The sequence below is a fragment of the Aedes aegypti genome, chromosome 1, assembly GCF_002204515.2.
Source record: "Aedes aegypti strain LVP_AGWG chromosome 1, AaegL5.0 Primary Assembly, whole genome shotgun sequence".
Classification (NCBI taxonomy): domain Eukaryota; kingdom Metazoa; phylum Arthropoda; class Insecta; order Diptera; family Culicidae; genus Aedes; species Aedes aegypti.
The window spans coordinates 305,412,778-305,432,947 of NC_035107.1; the positions used below are offsets into that span (position 1 = coordinate 305,412,778).

The 20,170-nt window shown below is 40.4% G+C and overlaps 1 protein-coding gene across 9 annotated transcripts in view; it reads right to left on the reverse strand.

The window, feature by feature from the left end:
* LOC5576136 (DNA-binding protein RFX2) overlaps positions 1-20,170 on the reverse strand; it is a 169,618-nt gene that overhangs the window by 52,609 nt on the left and 96,839 nt on the right. For all 9 annotated transcript variants that reach the window (XM_021838428.1, XM_021838427.1, XM_021838425.1 and 6 more), the window contains one exon: positions 263-353. In XM_021838428.1, coding sequence (XP_021694120.1) covers positions 263-353 — 91 coding nt within the window. The remainder of the gene's footprint in view (positions 1-262; positions 354-20,170) is intronic.

Here is a 20,170-nt window from a genome sequence, read left to right on the forward strand (position 1 = left end):
TTTGCTTTGCTTGGCTACTGTAGAGTGAATTTCAAGATTTTTCCCAACCCTGAATGTTACTATAGCTTAAGTTTTAATCAAAACTATTTATTTAGATAATTTTTCAAATGAATCAATGGTACGTTGATAAATAGGTCCTGACCTTCACGGCAAAAAATATTTTGCAATTATTTATAGCAAAACAGCCGTAAAAAGCCCCTACTGCGACTATAGGGGACTGCCTACTAAGGGAACACAAACCCTATTTGTCAGATATACTTACATTTGAGTTTGTCCTTGGCCACTGGTGTACATATCAGAATCCACATACTGCACATATGTGTGATGGTTCTGGACATTTTCCGGTGAAGACACTGAAAACAAAAGAAATATACTTATCAATACTCTCTCCACTAGAAATAGAACGGTATAGAATAGCTAGAGCATAGAAGTCCAAATCATCTTAGGTTTCACCGGTATCTGGAATACAATATTTTCAATGACCTATACCCAAAGCAAATATCATTTCCGAAATGGTTCTTGAAATTCAACTGATGAGACTCAAACATTTCCCGGAATCCATCGACTTATCTTGTTGCTCGAAAGTTTTCCCATTTCCTTCGAGAAGTAAATCCCCCATGCTTTGTACCGACATGCATTACTGCATTGTACCCATTGCCTTGGCTTGGCTCAGACAGTCACCGGAAAGACGAGACAATATAAGCCATCGAAATAAATATGCTGGTCGTCAAAAGTTGCCATCTGTCATAGCCTTACATATTTTTTTTCCTATTCAACGACCGCACAAGCATTCCGAGCGTACCGAAAATAGAAAGAGATGTATTGGCCCAGTCGGGGATCCAATTGCCAGTCCCAGGAAAATTTGTGTTCCGTTTTCCTCTGGGGAATAAATTTCCTTAGCACTTGATCCCTGGAAAATGACGTTCCGAGGAAATTGGGAATTTGGCTTTGGTAATGAAAACAAATTTCCTAGCTCTCTGCGAGACACGTGGTCTGCTTCTTGGGTCGAATTTGAAACTCGCCATGGGTATTACAGAGACTCAACTTATCAAGAAACGATTTTGAAAGAGCATCATTGTTTAATATCGTGCGTTAAGATGAAGATGAATCATAGCTGAAACTCAAATCTTCAACAACACAAATCTGGAGAACCAGATAGTCATTCATGCTGAAAATTTGATAGATTGGTCACTATCATCGAGTGAGATCATCAATTTTTTTTAAATTCTAAGAATCATTTCAAAAATCTCAACCGGGTGCTCGTGGTAGGCAACACTGTCATCCTAATTTGCTGAAACTAAATTACGCATTTGTTATCATTTTGTAAACAACATACATATTACATTTCATTTGCTGTTCAAAATTTGTAGAACTAAACAATTTCCAGCTGGCACCGTACAGAATCACTCAGGAAGAATTTTTCACCGTCTCCCGTGGTTGAAGATAGAATCCCAAATCACAAAAGGATACGAGGTTTGTGTGTCTGAGTATGCGTGCGTTTGCATGGATGAACGAGAAGGGTGCCATATTTGACTTCACAAATGTCAAATATGAATTTTTATTGTCTCCGCAGCTTTATTGCCTCGCCTTGAATGCGCGCGGCGGACGCAAAAATCGTATCGTAGCAGGCACTGAGTCTGAGGCACACACATTCACACCGGGAGGGAGAAATCAAAATGGTAGAATTCCCACCCGAACCGAAAGGAAGTTTGAGCGTCATGGCACACTGAGCTGCTGTTGGGGAGAGATCAAAGGATGCCATGCATATCTCGGAAAAACTAAGGATTCCATATGAAACTCGTATGCGTTTGTGTCGTGCATTTTTTTTGTGCTGAGTGTGGAACAAACGAACCTGGAATTCATGCCACAAGCAATTTTCTATGATTTCTCTTTTTTTTTTGTCCAGATGAGCAGATGAGTTTGTAGCTCCGGTAAGGATACGAATCGTTTCGCAATAGAATGAACCTTCGCATACGCGATAAGAGTGGATATGCACAGATTGATTTATGACTTTATAGCACCCCCTTCTTGCCGTGAGCTGGCACAATCATAAAAGCGTTTCAAGCCAAGGGTAAAAATTAGAGCGCGCTTGTTGTCCAGGGTTTGGTCTCATCCTCCTTTGGTAACAACGGGGAAGCTGTTTTTTCCACCGGGATCGAAGCCAAAGCGCAGCAGTCAGTAGTTGCGGGCATTTCCGAGACGAGGTTTTTTAGAAAAGTGGTGCAATAAAAATGGTCGGAATTTTGGTTTGCAGCGATTTCTCGGATAGCTTGTTTGTTGGACGTGTCAATTGTTTTTTTCGGAAGCGAAACGAAGGGTTCTGTGGGAACAATGAACTTCGGGGAAAATTGACCACTCGGGTTGAGGAAGAGTATCCAGTGTACAAACATTGGCCATACCGTGACAAATTGTAAATATTTCTGGATGCTCTTTGAAGCTTACTACAGTCAATTCTACCTTATTCGATATTCGGTATGTCGATAACGAGTTAGAGAACCATAGTAAAAGTTGGTTTTCATGGCTACCTCGATGGTCCCTTGAAACGCATATGTACTTATTTTGTGTTCTATAACTCGAATCCTCCTCAACTCGATGGTCCCTTCAATATCGAGTTATGGAGAGTTGTCCGTATTTCTCAAAAGCAGACATTATTTTGAACTATTTTTGTAGACCTGTTTTAAAGCAGAAATTATAGAAGGCATACGCTTTAAAATGTGTTGATGCATTTCCAGGGGGCTGATACAAAAACATCAAAATATTATCCCGATTTCTTCGTGACAAAAAAAAACTGTCAAAAATTTGAATGTGACTGACATTTTTGCTCATCATATAAAAACATATTTTCGATATTTTGATACTTGAAGTGATTTACTCAGTATTCTTAAGCAAGACAAACAAGTTAAGGAAGGCCTTGGGTTACTGAAGGTCCACGAGTACTCATCTAGAAACACTCAAAGAAATTAATTAAAATGTTATCGAGCAAGAAAATACAGTAGTAATTACATCAGGAGTTACTGAAAGGCAAAAACCTTTCTCGCAGAAATTCCTTAAGGTGAAACATCTTGGAATCCAACTTCAACAGTGCATTAGTGCATTTGGAAATGTGAGTTGGATCACAAGTCGGTCGTCTTTGGATTCCAAAATGTTGCACCTTAATTTTTTCTCGAACATATTTTTATATCAATTCATAGACGAATCCTGGAAAAACTACCGAGAATTTTTTGAAAAAAAAAAGTCTAGAAATCTTTAGATGACTTTTTGGAAAAAATCCTAATGGTACACTTGAAAGGAAAAATAGCTATTACTTTTTAGAAACGCTTCAAAACAAATCATTAGCAGAATCTCTGGAAAAATCTCTTGTGTAATTTTGGCTATTCTATCTGCCTGGTTCCGACCAGAATCACATAACAAGACTACAACCAGAGTTTGTATTTTGATCCGAATAAGCCGATAGAACCATATTCAGAGATTGTAGCAATTCGTGAACCATAACAGTTCATGGCACATTGCAATCGGAGAACCCTATGAGTGTTGATATTCACTCGTATGGTACGTGAGCAGGGCTGGTAGCAAGAATTGGTACCGAAAAAAGTTATTTTAGTGACCAAATTTGAGAAATAAGTGACTAAAAAGTGACTTTCGATTCTTGAAAAAGTGACTAAAAGTGACTTGAAAAGCAAGCCGTAATTAATTTTATTTCAATTCTAGTATACTGTTTTACGATCAATATCAATTATGATTGGGAATATTCCATATGATCTTCTGCTGGTAGTAGGTCTAGTTGAGTACCATATTTGGACATTTTTATAATTACAAGATATCGCCTAGATTTTTTTCAAACAGGGTAGTTTATATTTACGTAAATAATCCTATTTTAGTAGATTTTCAATCTTTTAAAAATTTTGTGTCTTTTATATTACCAAAGTATTTTATATTGTAAATTTTAATAAGAACAATTTGTAAAATTGAAATTTTTGTCATTTCACGTTTCCATTTAGATTCCAGCTCTTCTACCTAATAAGCTCAACATTTTTATGCACTAATCAATATTTCAAATAAAAAATGATGGCAGAAGATCGAATTTGATTGAAATACTGCTTAAACCGCGTCCTTTAAACGCCGAATAAGGAAGAAATTTTCCATCAGTAAGTTTAATGGAAGGTATTCACATTCTAAGGCTTCCTCGTGAAATAACGACAAGTAACTTTTCGTTTTGCCGTAAATTTCTTGTTACTCCGAAGACCTCTTCAGGAGTTTGTTTTGTGATTTTTACGAACTGTTTACGCAATTCTTCTAAGAATCGTTTATATACCTTCATGAATTCAATCTGTTTTTTTTTTTTTTAAGAAAGACCACGTTGTTTCATTAAAATACTCTCCTACATTTATAACGGATGGTTTTCTACAATATTCTTAATGCGAGCCATGGTTTTAGCTCAAAAGATCATTATATTGGTTGGTTCTTTATCATGGTGAAAAAATCACTTCGATGATTCCATTAAGAACTGCTCCAAAGATCGTTTCAGACATTTTCCAAGGAAGTCCCAAGTTCCCCGGAAATTTATCAATTGATTCTTTCATTGATTTCCCTAAGAAATCTTCAAAGAATTTTTCCAGTTACTCATCCTGGATTCCCGACCAGTGGATAACAACAAAATTATATCAAGATTTGTTACATTTTTTTTTTGTTAGAAGCACTTTGAGTTGATGGAGGAAATTATAACACAATTAAAACAAAATCAGTTATAATCACAAAAGCTATTTTAATTTAAAACTGAATTAATCCACAATTTGTTATAAAAAATTATAGGAAAGAAAATAACAAATTTTGTTATAATTCAGTAATGGAATATAACAAAACAAGTTATATTTCTATTTGATTTGAAACATAATGTGTAATATTTTTGCTTGAATTATGACAGATTTTGTTTCAATTTTGTATAGTTCTAATTTTTGTTATTTTAACTACAACCCGCCAAAATTATAACATATTTTGTTAGAGAAAATGCGATAACTCGGGTTGTCTTCAGGGAAATATCAAAAAAAAAATTCATATTTTTTTGTAATCCACGAGAAATTTCTAAAAAAAAAAACCTAGTGTAATTTTGAAAAATCCACGAGAAATTTCTAAAAAAAAAAACCTAGTGTAATTTCTGATGAAACTTGTGTGAGATATAATGATGAATACCTACGAGGATCACTGAAAGATCTCTCGAATTCTTGATGAATATATTTCTTGATAAATCGCTATGATAATAAAAACATATTTATCCATCAATGGTCAGCAATAACTGTAATAATTGCTGTAGTATTAACTAGTGTAGAAGCTTGAATGAAACTTTAAAGAATCTATGGAGGCTTGGAAACTGTATTTGAAAAAAAAAATCAATGAAGTGTTTGAGCCGCAGTAATAATGTTTTGAAGAAATGCTGAAGAAATTTCTAGAGGAATCTAATGATTAATCGAGATGCAATTAATCGAGCAAATCTTGGAAAAGATTTTATCCAATAATACCTTAATAAAGTTTTGAGCAATTCCGGAGAAAAAAGGCGTAGGAATTATTGTAGGGTTTCTTGTAAAAATGTCGATTTTTTCAAAAACTCTGTACTAAACCTTTGGGAAAAACTTCTGTAGAGCCTGCGGGAATAATCCTAGAAGCAGCGATTGAAGAAATCTGTGAAAGAATCAGTAATCTGGAGGAAATAATGATATTTTTTCTTCAGAGTAATCTCTGTGCAAATTACTGGAGGTAGTATCGTAGGAATGCTCCAAAAATGTTTAGTACCAAACTAAGAAGAAATTCCTCTAAGCTTCTATTGAGAAATTGCTGGTGGCATTCCTGGTGGAGTTCTTGAAAGTATTCCAGAAGGAATCTCTGGATAAATAGTTACGTGATAGTATTTGAAGGTTGTCTAGAGCCTCTAGAATGTTGCACCAGAATTCATTGCAAGCAGATTAACCATCTATTTCCGACGACTTTAATCGACAGTTTTTATATGAAAAAGCGTTTTTATAATATACGATATCGAGTTGGAGAACCATAGTAAGTCTGGAGCTACCATGGGAATGAGAGGGTTAAGGCAAAAAAGTGACTTTAGATACCATATTGATTATGTCCTTAGAGACCTTAACTAAAAATAAACACTTTTTAGAAATATGCATTTAAATAGTATCCAAGCCTTTAAAAAAGATCTGCTTACCTGAAAATATACCATTTTTCGTACCTGTTGTAAGCTTTAATCTTTTCCTACAAATATTATTTATTTCATATGCTAATGAAAGATACCCTACTAGAACTGGAAATCGTACTTGCCTTTCCCATTTTAGCAATCCTAAGTCCTATTTCCTTATTTAAACAAATTTTATTCGGAATATTAAAAATAACTTAAAATTAATTTACTGAATAGTCAAGTTATAACAGCGGTGCAGCCGAATTTTTTTTTGATTGAAGAAATTTTGTGTTACAAAAAGGACACATTCTGCCATAATAATTACTGGTTCGAAGTATTTTCCCTGCGTATAGCCGAAATCCTATAATAATTCCAGGTTTTTTCCCAGGTTGAATAAAATTTCCTGATAATTCCACGTTTTCCAGAATTAAATTAAGAAGGCCGATTCAAAATTTTCTCCCGAAAATTATCTCAAAATAGTTGAAAAAAGTGACTTTTGGACGAAAAAAGTGACTTTAGTTGAAATGGCTTCAAAAAAGAGACTTTAAAATGACTGGCCTCAAAAAAGTGACCAAGTCACTAAAAAGTGACTCGCTACCAGCCCTGTACGTGAGAGAGCGTTCAAAAGCAACACCGCTCACAGACGACGATGATATCGACCCATTCGAGAGATTTATATTTCGTTTAGATTCGATAATTAGTTCCTAGCCTTTTGGTTCATCAAACACCCCTTTTGTTGTAAATATACTACATATTCGCTTATGTTTGTCGATCGATTGTCTGACATTTCCCCGAGAACCATTTCCCGAATGATTTTTTATTGGAGAATTTTCCCCGAATGCACTGTTTCCCTAACTGTACTGTTTCCCCGAAAGCTTTTTCCAGTTTTTTTTAATTATCGCCTGAATTCAGCAAGTTTGATAGTCGCTTCAAATAAATGATTTGACTCGAAAAACGACAGAGGAGATATTTGGATTGGAAATCGATGACAGTTTTTATTGGCAGGTCTGCTTTTAAAAATATGTTGACAAAATTAAGTTCAGAATTGAAATTGTATTATGCTAAGAATCATTATAAAAATACGTATAATACGTAGAGGGTAGCTTTTTAAATATTATTCAAAAACTAAAAAAAATGATGCTCAATGTCGTTTGTCCGGAGATTATTCATCTAGGTGAAATCTGGCTGAACGGGCAACGGCAGAATCATGAAATAATTATGACAGGTTGAAAAAAGTCGGCAGGATTCAAAGGTACATCTTGATCTTCACTGCATAAGAACTTTGATGGAATAAATAAGTCGATACGTTTGTTTGGGACTCATTGTTGTTGAGGCTATTACTCGATTATAACTTCCACGTTATTAGTTTGTGTTTCATAAAACATAAGCAGATATTTTAATGTTTTTTTTCTGTTGCAATAATTGATAACGTAAAAGTTGCTTGATTTCAATTTTATAAATACCCCTTTTTGTAACAAAGATTGTTCCTTTTTATTTTACTAGTATAAAAATCATTGGCATAAAAATAGTTAATAATTTTGAAGTTAGTCTCGCTTTCTTTTGATCGTAGGCAGATCTTCGAAGTTTTGCTCGTAGCTGTTACTAATTCCAACAGAGATATACCATTCTTTTATTGGAAGGCTTTTCTTCATAGATCAATACATCAATGAAAATTCATAGAGTTTTTGCATAGCACTTATTAAGCTTGTACGCTTTCAAAGCATACTTTCCTGTAATTTTTCTAGAGCGAATTTTTGTGCTTCCACGAAAGAGACTGAAAGAGTAGAGATTGTGGTTTACTTTGCTTCGCACAAAATTAAATTGTCTCTTGCACCTTGCTTTAAGTTTACTCGCAAATAATGGGAGACGCCCAATTAATTTATGTGTGGCACGCATGTTTTTGGCACAGGACTGAGTTTTCAGACATTCCCTGGTTTGATATAAAATTGTTTGATGCTTTCGTTCTATTCTTGATGAAGATTTTAACCCGTATAGGCCTGAGTGAAAACAAAAATACTAAAACCCTCACCGCTCAGCGAATTCTTAACGGATTGAAATGATTTTTTGTCAGTTTACTGGCCCACATATGTAGTTTCTAAAAGTGGCCAGAGGAACTCGGAAATATTCCGGTGGTCGGAGTTATTCCGGTGGGTCACTGGGTCAAGTCTGGTAAAAAGGGCTATTTTTTGGGACATGCCAAGTTACCTTTATTTAATTGCAATGACAATCATTTTAATTTGCATAAATCGTTAAGATCTGATATTCAACATTTTAAATGAAGAGTTTTGCATCGTTTAAAATATACCCGATGTGGCAATTCGGACGTAAGGCCCGGAAGAACCGGCTATAGATTTGTTGGATACTAAACCATTTTAATTCTCTAAAAGTAGAAATCAAACATAATTGTGCACAAAAATGCGTTCCCATAAGCTTGGCACAGATGTTCAGATACAAATTGGCCACTTAATCGTAAGTTTGAGGCGTCCCGGGACCCGAAAATAGTCATTTGTAGGATCAATCAAATACAAAACTCATAGTTATCCAATTCAATCTTTTCTCAAAAGGTTTCTAATGATGCAATTTTCTTAAAATTCCGTCATATAGTGGCCACATTATTGCCGATTCCGGAAATTATCTGTGACTTGAAATTTGCCTACCTCCAGGGGCACAAACGCTCAGTGACCTGTTCACCTGACCTGACCCAGTGACCCACCGGAATAACTCCGGCCACATGAATATTTCCGCGTTCCTCTGTCCACTTCTAGAAACTAGATATGTGTGCCAGTATACTGACAAAAAATCATTTGAATCCATTAAGAATTCGCTGAGCGGTGAGGGTTTTAGGATTTTTGCCTTCACTCAGGCCTATACGGGTTAAGTGTTAATTTTAGACATGCTCACTTAATTTGATGTTTTCGGCTAGCTGCTTCCATTTAGACATGACAAAGATATTTATCATGAACAAGATATTTATCTGGAAAACTGATAGATTCTGTCTTTAGCCTAACGTACGAAGGCTGAATAAGTTAGAGTCCGCCGCTACGATGCAAAGCCATGCTGAAGGTGTCTGGGTTCGATTCCCGGTCGGTCCAGGATCTTTTCGTAATGGAAATTTCCTTGACTTCCCTGGGCATAGCGTATCATCGTACCTGCCAAACGATTTACGAATGCGAAAATGGCAACTATGGCAAAGAAAGCTCTCAGGTAATAACTGTGGAAGTGTTCATAAGAACACTAAGCTGAGAAGCAGGCTCTGTCCCAGTGAGGACGTAATGCCAGGAAGAAGAAGAACGAAGGCTCAATGGGAACTGTAGTTAAATTGCTTTACGTCACGTTGAGTATAATTAAAAACAAATCGTTTGACCTAACGGGCATACGGCATAAGGACGTTTGGCCGAATAATGTTTTTAGTTTCACGCACGTGACACATCATTTTGAATACCAGTTACTTCAAACATATGGATTGTATAGCAAACTTGTGGAACACCTTTGGCAGCAGGATCATAGCGTTCAGTATGAAAATTACATTACGATTTTTTTTCGGGGAAAGTTCATTTGGAAAAACGTCATTCGGGGAAATGATTTTCGGGGTAACGTCGGACAATCTTCTCGATCAGAATAAGAGAGTATCAGCGAATGTTACAAGGGGTGACACATAGTGATCGAGACCAAACAGAGGATGGTGGTTGTCTTTATTTTTCTCTTTCGTGATTAATTTTCTTCCACGAACGATAAAAGTCACGCGTGTTGTGTGAATGCGGGCGTATAAAAGGGATAAAATTATGGTTCAACAGCAGTTTAAAACAATTGGAGTTGTTTTCAATATGGCTTCGTCCTTTTTGTAACACATTTATAACACAATTTGTTGTGTTTTAGACATTGCATTTGTAAGTTTGATGTAAATACAGTTGAAGCTCGTTATAACGACAACTTTTATTGTGACAAACCTCTCTATAACGACATTTCCAATGGTCCCTTCAAATTCCCATACTAATTTCAGCTTTTTTAACGACATTTCTCTGTTTCGACCGTTCTCTATTGCGACATTAGTGTTATATTCAATTGACACTCAATATAATGACATTCGTTAAGCTATTTTAATACATATTGTGATCAATTTATTCCTCCATGCTCCATAACGACATCCAACCTCTTTATAACGACGATTTTATAGCGACATTTCCGTATACCGACGGTCCCTTGCGATGTCGCTATAACGAGCTTCGACTGTAACATATGAAGCTAAGAACAGCAACATAATTTTCAATGTATTTTTTTTTTATTTTGTAACATCTTTGAAACAAATGCTGTAATAATTTTATAATGATTATATAGTGTTTGTTATATTTTTGTTTCATTCAATGCGAATTTTGTTAGATTAAGGTTTTTTTTTAATGCTAACGGTACAAATTTAATAACAACTGGTGATATAAAAGTAGAGTTGTTATTAGTCGCCGGATTTGACAGACTATCAGTGACGGTGACGAAAAATAAAAAGTTCTCGTCACTGCTTCAGCTCAGCGCAACCAACGACGCTCAACTACCAGCAACCAAGCTCCTCGTCGCGACGAAAAATCTTTGCCGTTTCTCTCTACCTGTGTTTTCGTTGAACACGTTCAGCTTGAATAGAAAGGCAGACAACTAATCGGTGCCAATTGAATGGCCGACCAAAAAAGAGACACGCAAAAATAAAAGCATCAGCGCGCTTCCGGAGTTGAACAAAAAACCTTTGGATTAGCGGTAGCACGCGCCTGCCATCAGGGCTAACACAACTTCTTGAGAATGTACTTGCCCAAATGCCAATACAATATTCCTTGTTGGCTAGTAGCTCGTAGCTCAGACTTTCTTTGTCTGAAATTGTGCGCTAGGTGACGATTAGAATCTAATGTTGGTTCAGTGCGAAGGGATGACGCGAAGAGTAACGAAATATATTGCTCGTTGTCTATTACGGCTTTGTTGCCTCGTGATGTCCTTGTCAGTCATGGGAGACAAAGAAAATGACAATCTTTCACACACTGTTTTTTTTTTTTAATTTTTCGTCACCGGTCAGTGACGAAACCGATGGTTCTTCTTCTTTCTGGCGTTACGTCCCAACTGGGACAAAGCCTGCTTCTCAGGCTTTCAGTGTTCATATGAGCACTTCCACAGTTATTAACTGAGAGCTTTCTTTGCCGATTGACCATTTTTGCATGTGTATATCGTGTGGCAGGTACGAAGATACTCTATGCCCTGGGAATCGAGAAAATTTCCTCCTCCTAATTACTGAATGAATCGTTTGATTGACGAGTTTTCTCGCGTAGAACGGTATTTTCTGAGCTCATATGTGAATTTTGTTTCGTTCCATATACAGTGCAAAGTAACTCGTAGCTGTTTGACTGGAATACTTTGTTATCGTAAATTAATAAGTCTATGCGACTTACAGAGCTTACAGATTAAGTCGCAATAAAATCGATACACTCGCATTGTATGCCAATTTTCATCATAATCAATATGCACATATATCACCCACAATTTTGTACGTATAAGGCCTTTTTACGACATTTTATACGGAATCTTTGTTCATATAAGCATAGACAAACAGACGTAACACTGACGAGATTTCCATCGACCACTCATTTAAAGATCATTTCAAATTCGCTATGTTACAAATCTCACCAGAGGCGGGCGCATCGTTTTTCTTTGCGTTTGACGTGTCAAACTACCGTGCAACATGCTCACCAGATGATGGTGGTGTTAACTGGGCGATGGATTTTGAATAAATTTGTTCTGAGTGTAATGTGTTTTTGTCTGTGATATAAGCATCGCCTAACGCAAAAGGTGATTCCGTTCTAAGTACATTCTGGTTGTCTGAATTGTTTCTTCTGTCTGGTCGGGGTACCTAGAGTAGTGCTTTTAGAAGTTTCTTGATAGTATCTTGCAGCTGGTCACGAGCATCAAGTCTGCCGTTACAGCCGCAGAACGCGGGCAGAAGGAATTGCGGAGTAGAGCGGAAAAAGCCGAAAAAGCATTAACTTCGGTGAATGCAACAGCCGTTGAACAGGAGACGCCTAGGAGCAATCCGACCACCCGCACGGAAAAAAGAACGAGGGATACACCAGGAGAGGAGGAAGATCCCAAAAAGCAGAGAAGCGGCAATGAGTGCGTCAGTGAGCAGAACGGCAGTGGATGGCGCACCGTGAAAGGTCAAAAGCAGAAGAATACAGCTCGTAAGGAGAGGAAGCGGCAAAAAAAGGAACCGAAGAAGAAAGAAAAGCAACGGTCACCTCGCGAGAGGTTCAGGGGCGATGCTCTTGTCATTGAGGCAAGCGATAAGACAAGCTACGCGGCGATTCTCAGGAGAGTGAGGGAGGACCCAGAGCTTAAGGAGCTGGGTGAAAACGTGGTGAGAACCAGGCGCACCCAGAAAGGTGACATGCTCTTTGAGCTTAAAAAAGATCCGTCGATCAAGAGTTCGGCCTGCCGAGAGCTCATCGCGAAGTCGCTGGGCAACGAGGCAAGCGTGAGAGCCTTATCCCAGGAGGCAGTGATCGAATGTAGAGAACTGGACGAGATCACAACAGAAGACGACGTGAGGGGTGCACTGCTATCTCAATGCAACCTGGAAGAAGCACCACAGTCCATCCGGCTGAGGAGAGCTTACGGAGGTATGCAAATAGCGACGATCCGATTACCAGTCGCAGCAGCCAAAAAACTCGTCGAGGCTGGTAAGATCAAGGTGGGATGGTCGGTTTGCCCGCTGAAACTGATCCCTCGGGAGACAAATCCGGTGGAGAGATGCTTCAAATGCATGGATTTCGGCCACCGGGCAATAAACTGCAAAGGCCCGGACAGGTCCGAACACTGCAGGAAATGTGGTGAAAAAGGTCACGTTGGCAGGGACTGCCTGAAGTCACCTAGGTGCATGCTGTGTAAGGTGGAGGAAGGTAACGCCCATACGACGGGTGGCTTCAAGTGCCCCAAATATCAGAAGGCGAAGGCAGGGCAGTAATGATGATGGAGATAACGCAGGTGAACCTCAATCATTGCGACGCCGCACAACAACTGTTGTGGCAGTCGACAACAGAAACAAAGTGCGACATTGCGATCATTGCAGAACCGTATCGGGTTCCTCCCGATAACGGCAATTGGGTAGCAGACAGAGCAGAGACGACGGCGATTCAAGTAATGGGCCGATTCCCTATCCAAGAAGTTGTCGAACGCTCATACGAGGGCTTCGTGATCGTTAAAATTAACGGAATCTTCGTGTGTAGCTGTTACGCCCCCCCGAGATGGACACTGGAGCAGTACACCCAGATGTTGGATGTGCTAACCGACAAGCTGATCGGTCGAACGCCGGTAATAATAGCAGGAGACTTCAATGCTTGGGCCGTGGAGTGGGGTAGCAGACTGACCAACGCGAGAGGATACAGTTTGCTGGAAGCTCTAGCGAAGCTCGACGTAAGGCTGTGCAACGACGGTCTCGCTAGCACATTTCGCAAAGACGGTAGGGAGTCCATCATCGACGTGACCTTCTGCAGCCCGTCACTAGTCACCAATATGAACTGGAGAGTTAGCGAAGAATACACCCACAGTGACCATCAAGCGATCCACTACTGCGTTGGCCAGAGAAGTTGTGCAGTATGGCAGAGGAGGAATGGAGAACGAAGGTGGAAGACGAAGCATTTCGATAAGGATCTTTTCGTCGAAGCACTCCGAGCAGTAAGCGACGCTCCAAACATGGATGCAGGAGAGCTGACAGAAGCGTTGGCGAGAGCGTGTGACGCGACTATGCCGAGAAAACTGGAGCCAAGGAATCAACGGCGTCCTGCATACTGGTGGAACGACAGACTCAGCACCCTTCGCGCAGCCTGCTTAAGAGCCAGAAGACGCGTGCAGAGAGCTAGATCCGAAGCCAGCATGGAAGAGCGTAAAGTGACCTACCGACTGGCCAGAGCCGCGTTCAAACGGGAAATATCGACGAGTAAAACGAACTGCTACAAGGAGTTGTGCCGGGAAGCTGACGCAAATCCCTGGGGCAACGCCTATCGAGTAGTGATGGCGAAGATCAAGGGCCCAGTTACCCCAGCTGAAATGTGTCCCGACAAACTGAAGGCGATAGTGAACGGTCTCTTTCCTACGCATGCTCCAACAGCGTGGCCGCCCACACCGTACGCTGACGTAGATGAGGAAAATGCCGGTATACAAGTGTCTAACGCCGAGCTGATAACGGTTGCGAAAGGATTGAAGCTGAACAAAGCTCCCGGACCAGATGGTATCCCTAATGTTGCGCTAAGGGCAGCAATCTTGGCGTTCCCAGACATATTCAGGACAGCGTTGCAGAAGTGTCTAGCGGAAGGCTGCTTCCCAGACAGATGGAAGGTGCAGAAGCTGGTGTTACTGCCAAAACCGGGAAAACCGCCAGGAGATCCTGCTTCATATAGACCAATATGCTTGCTGGATACTCTTGGCAAACTTTTGGAGAAGGTCATCCTCGGCAGGCTGACGATCTACACGGAAGGCGAGAACGGATTGTCGAAAAGGCAGTTCGGATTCCGTAAAAAGACTTCGACGGTGGATGCTGTTCGGGCAGTCATCGCGTGCGCGGAGAAAGCGGCCAAGCAGAAGAGGAGAGGCAATCGATACTGCGCAGTGGTAACAATAGACGTCAAGAACGCGTTCAACAGTGCCAGTTGGGAGGCTATTGCCGCAGCCCTACACAGAATGCGGGTTCCCGGATATCTGTGTAAAGTTCTGCAAAGTTACTTCCAGAACCGGGTACTGGTCTACGACACGAATCAGGGACGGATGTCAATTAAAGTCACGGCGGGAGTTCCACAAGGATCCATACTTGGTCCAACATTGTGGAACATGATGTACGATGGAGTGCTAACCTTGTCACTGCCGAATGGAGTCGAGATCGTCGGGTTCGCAGACGACGTCGTTCTTGCGATAACTGGTGAGACTGCGGAAGAGGTGGAGATGCTGACGGCGGAATCGCTAGAAACCATCGAATCGTGGATGACTGGAGTCAAGCTGCAGTTGGCTCATCATAAAACGGAGGTGGTGCTGGTCAGCAACTGCAAGGCGGTACAGCAGTTGGAAATCAACGTCGGAGGGCACGTAATCCCATCGAAGCGCTCTCTAAAGCATCTCGGAGTAATGGTCGACGACAGGCTAAACTTCAACAGCCACGTAGACTATGCCTGCGAAAAGGCAGCGAAAGCTGCTAACACCGTAGCCAGGATCATGCCCAACATTGGAGGACCAAGAAGCAGCACGAGGCGTCTTCTAGCGACCGTATCATCGTCTATACTGAGGTATGGAGTCCCGGTTTGGGCTGCAGCGTTGGGAACCAAACGTAATCGAGATAAGCTGGCAGGTACGTTCCGGCTCATGGCTATACGGGTTGCGAGTGCCTACCGCACTATATCATCGGAGGCAGTGTGCGTTATCGCCGGAATGATCCCCATCTGCATCACTCTGGCTGAAGACATCGCATGTTACCAGCAAAGGGACACACGGAATGTGAGGAATACCATTAGGTTGGACACAATGGCCAGGTGGCAGCAGGAGTGGGATAACTCGGAGAAAGGAAGGTGGACCCAGAGGCTCATTCCTAACGTGTCGGTGTGGACGACCAGAAAACATGGAGAAGTTAACTTCTTCCTGACCCAGTTTCTGTCAGGCCATGGATGCTTCCGGAAATATCTGCACAGATTCGGACACGCAGAATCGCCACATTGTCCGGCCTGTCCAAATATCGAGGAGACACCGGAGCACGTTATATTCGACTGCCCTCGATTCAGGGATATACGAAGCGAGATGATGTCAGAAACCGCAAGCGTTCTAAATCCGGACAACATCGTGCAGAACATGTGCCAGCATGAAAGCACCTGGAATGCGGTGAACAGGGGAATAACGGCGATTATGTCGTTGCTGCAAAGGAGATGGCGTGAAGACCAGAGAGCTCCGGGTCGCGATCGGAGTAGGCTAGATCCTCCGTCGGGGACTAGACCGAGTAGAGCGGGCGTAGCGTAGTATCGGTTAATAGTCGTCGGGGCGCCTGCAAACCGGAAGCCATCCTCCAACCGGAATTGCAGAACCGACCCTGGCACTTGGCCGACCAACGTCGAGTCGGAGTAGGCTGAGTCCACCGCCGGGGTCCAGCTGAGTAATTCGCGAAATAGCACCGGCAAATGGTCGTCGGGGCGCCTGTGAACCGGAAGTTTCCCTCCACCGGAATCGCAGGGCCGACCTCGGCATCTGCCCGGCCAGCTTCGGAGTAGGCTAAGTCCACCGCCGGGGACTAGTTGAGTAGATCGCGTTGTTGCACCGGCAAATGATCGTCGGGGCGCCTGTGAACCGGAAGCTTCCCTCCACCGGAATCGCAGGACCGACCTCGGCATCTGCCCGGATAGCATCGGTTCGGGAGATCTTCCGCCGCCGGGGAAATCTTCGTCGGAGTAGGATAGATCCACCGCCGGGGACTACTCTGAGTAGTACGTAGCGTATCACCGGCTTGAGTCGTCGGAGCGCCAGCGAACCGGAAGCCATCCTCCAACCGGAATCGCTGGACCGACTTCGGCACTCCACCGGCCTGTATCGAATCATGAAGAAGCGCGTAGCCGGAGTAGGCTAGCTCCACCGTCGGGGACTAAGCCGAGTAGCATCGATCGTCACAAACCAGTTTTGGGTCGTCTGGGCGCCAGTGAACCGGAAGTCATCCTCCAACCGGAATCGCTGGACCGACCTCGGCATCCAACTGGTCAACAAGGAGAGCTCGAACAGCAGCAGCGGAGAACAAGTCGTCGTAGAGCAACGAAGTGCACATGAGCGTCCAGTAGAAGATCAACAGAGCTCTGATGCGAGGCCAGCCCAAGGGAAGTATGCGTCGTCGCACAGAAAGCTGTCCAAAGTCCCGGCGAGAGGTTCAACCGCCAATTGGGCAAAACGCTCCAACAGCGAACTAGCAGAACAGCTAGAGGCTGAGATTGAAGAAGTGCATGAGCACAGAAGTGCATGAGCACAGCCCTCCCCCGATGAAGTTGCCTGATGTAGTTCCGGGGGAGATCGAGGCACAGGAGCAGTAGGGAAAGTTTTTTAGTGGTTAAGCACGCCTAACGTGAGTCCCACACCGTGCCAACACACAACAGGCCAGGCTTTTGAAGCTTTTTTAAACCCTACTATAAAAAAAAAAAAAAAAAAAAAAAAAAAAAATAGTATCTTGGATATGCCTTTCCAGTAATCACTGCATGCATTTTTAGAGAAATCCTGATAAAATGGTGAGGAATTTGAGATGTGAAGTATTTTTTTAGGGATCTTTGAATAAGGTATAGGATGTGTTTTAAGTATGAGTTTTCTTCTAAGAATCTTGTATAAAATATTAAAAAAGGTTAGATTCCTGGAAAGTGAATCTTATTTCTTTGGCCTTATTTAAACTTTGGCCATAGCCCTGAAGAAATCCTTGAAGGTGTTTTTGGTGTAATTCCAGAGTGTAATCAAGATAAAATACATTTTGGGATGTGTGAAACAATTTCCTAGGGAACGAGGTGTTCCTAGAAGATTTTCTGGTCAAATTTTTCGAAAGGCATCCATTTCGAACTTTAGATAATTCCATATAGACATTCCAGTAAAAACTCTGGATAAAATCAAAAATGAATTTGAATGATGTTCCTAGATATTGCCAGAAGTAAGTTCTAAAACTCCGAGAATTTGTTTGGAAGAATTCCAGAAAGGATCTGGAAGTAATCTCGAGAGAGATTATGAGAAATCCTCATAGCAATGATTGTGGGCGTTCTTAATGGAAGTTCAGGTCAAATTAATTAAAATATCTGCAATGATTCCTGTGAAAAAATCTGGTTGAATTTATGAAAGAAAATCTACTGGAAAGTCTGTTGAAAATCCCTTTACGAAGTTCATTCAGAATTGTTGAAATAATCTAGCAATCACTTCAGCATGAAATAAAGAAATTTAACCACTTTCCACAGAGTCACTGCAATTACTTCTGCATATGCTTTGCCATCAAGTCTACTGTTTATTCCGCACGGAAACAAAAATGAACTGGATGATTTAGGTATTAGACTATTATACCCTATAGAAACTCCTTGGTTCAACTTCCAGAAGCACCATGAAGTCTGCAAATCGCAGCGGAAATACTAGCTTAATCACCGCTCTTCATATTACAGCATGCAGTTCTTCTCCAGAAATCGTTATTTAGTCTTTATATTGAACATCTATATCTAAGTCATATATAACTATAATTTCAAATTTTATACATTTCATTATAATTATTTCATTTATTATATCATATTTGATTATATTTTAATTATTGTATGTATTTTGGGCTGGGCTGGGACCACCAGGGCACCCGATTGAAGCGATTTGGACAGGGAGCTTGGGACTGCCTCCTCCCTGTTGCTAACATTTCGTGAATTGAGGGCGGGCTCTTCGACCCCATCTATTGGGAGTATTCTGTCAATCGAGGGCTTGATTTTATAGTTGTTCGTGAAAGCTTTCTTCTGGAAGGAGATTCTCTTCCCCTAACGCGGGTTTCGTGCAAGTGTCTATGCTTGTGGGTCCGCACATCCATTTTGGCACTTCATACAGGAGACTGACTACTCACAAACAACAGTACAATCTTGATCAAATCGCTTTTCAGATTATTCCAGTGCTATAGGCAGATGCCTTGCTACAATAGATGGTAGAACCAAATCATCATCATCATCATTATACCCTATAGAAACTCCTAAAAAAACCTCAGAGAAACTTGAATAAGAAAAAAAAATGAAATGCATTTTAATGTCGAACTTCAATATTTTCTTTATCTTTGTTTATGTGAATTTTAACGCCATTATTGATTAGTTATTCATTCTCGAGCTGCTGGCTCAATATAAGAGCTAATTTTTACTAAATTTGTAGAACATTTTTTTTTAATAATTTATGGAGAATTTCTTGTAAAGCAATTTAGACTAATCTAAGGGAAGTTTTCGCAAATATTGGAAAAGAAAAAAAAAACTTGGTGAAATTACAAGACAGTTGTGAAATGTTTGAGGAAATTACTGGTGGAAACATTCAAAGAAATGTTTGTAGAAACATTCGGGGTTCTCTAATTTTCATAGAAAATGCTTGAATCAAACCCAAATCGAATAGTGACGCCTCAATTAAAAAAATAAAACTTATGGCGATCAGAGCCCATTGTCGTACTAAACAAAACCGGATGGACATGATTCAAAATGATTCAATATCAAATTTATATGTTCACTTTCATGAACGGAACTGAATTTCACAGATTTTTTAATTTCTTTATTAGAGAGGCTTTTAACCACAGGCTGGTTCGCCTGCAACACAGAATACCTGATTTACTTGTAAGTTCAATAAAAAGGTGCTACGAAAATATGCTGAATTCTTATAGAGTCTTGGGTATGAGTTTTGCTCTAATATGGGAGGAATTTACGCAGAACTCTGGGCAAGCTGAATTTCCACAGAATCCTGGACATGATTTTTACAGAAAAATTGGACAAAAATGAATATTGAGCATTGTTATCATATAATGATCTGCTGAATTCTACAGAATCCTAGCCAGGATTATTTCGATTCTTAGAGAAAATTCTCTCAAATTTTAGACAGAGATTTCACATAATAAAATTCCTACATTTTCTATACAATTCTGCATAGTATTTTTTTTAAGAAGATTGAAGCACAATAGCTTAAAATAAATCCTTGGCAAGAGGCTGCCGGAATCCTCACACAGGGTGTTTACTCATTTACAGAAATAAAATTCCATGATAATTCCAGGTTTCTCCCGGTTTAAGAAATTCTCCAAAATACATAAATGATTGACGAATGATTAAATTTAGGTGACTAAAAATTTAATTCCAAAGATAGGTTGTGTGGCTCCGAAACACTAGAACAAAAAAAATCTAAAGATATATTTCAAAGTTTGTTCATACGAAAAATTTTAGAGAAATTTGTTGCTTACACAGCTAAAAAAATGTTGTAAATTTAAGTTTATTTTCATGCACA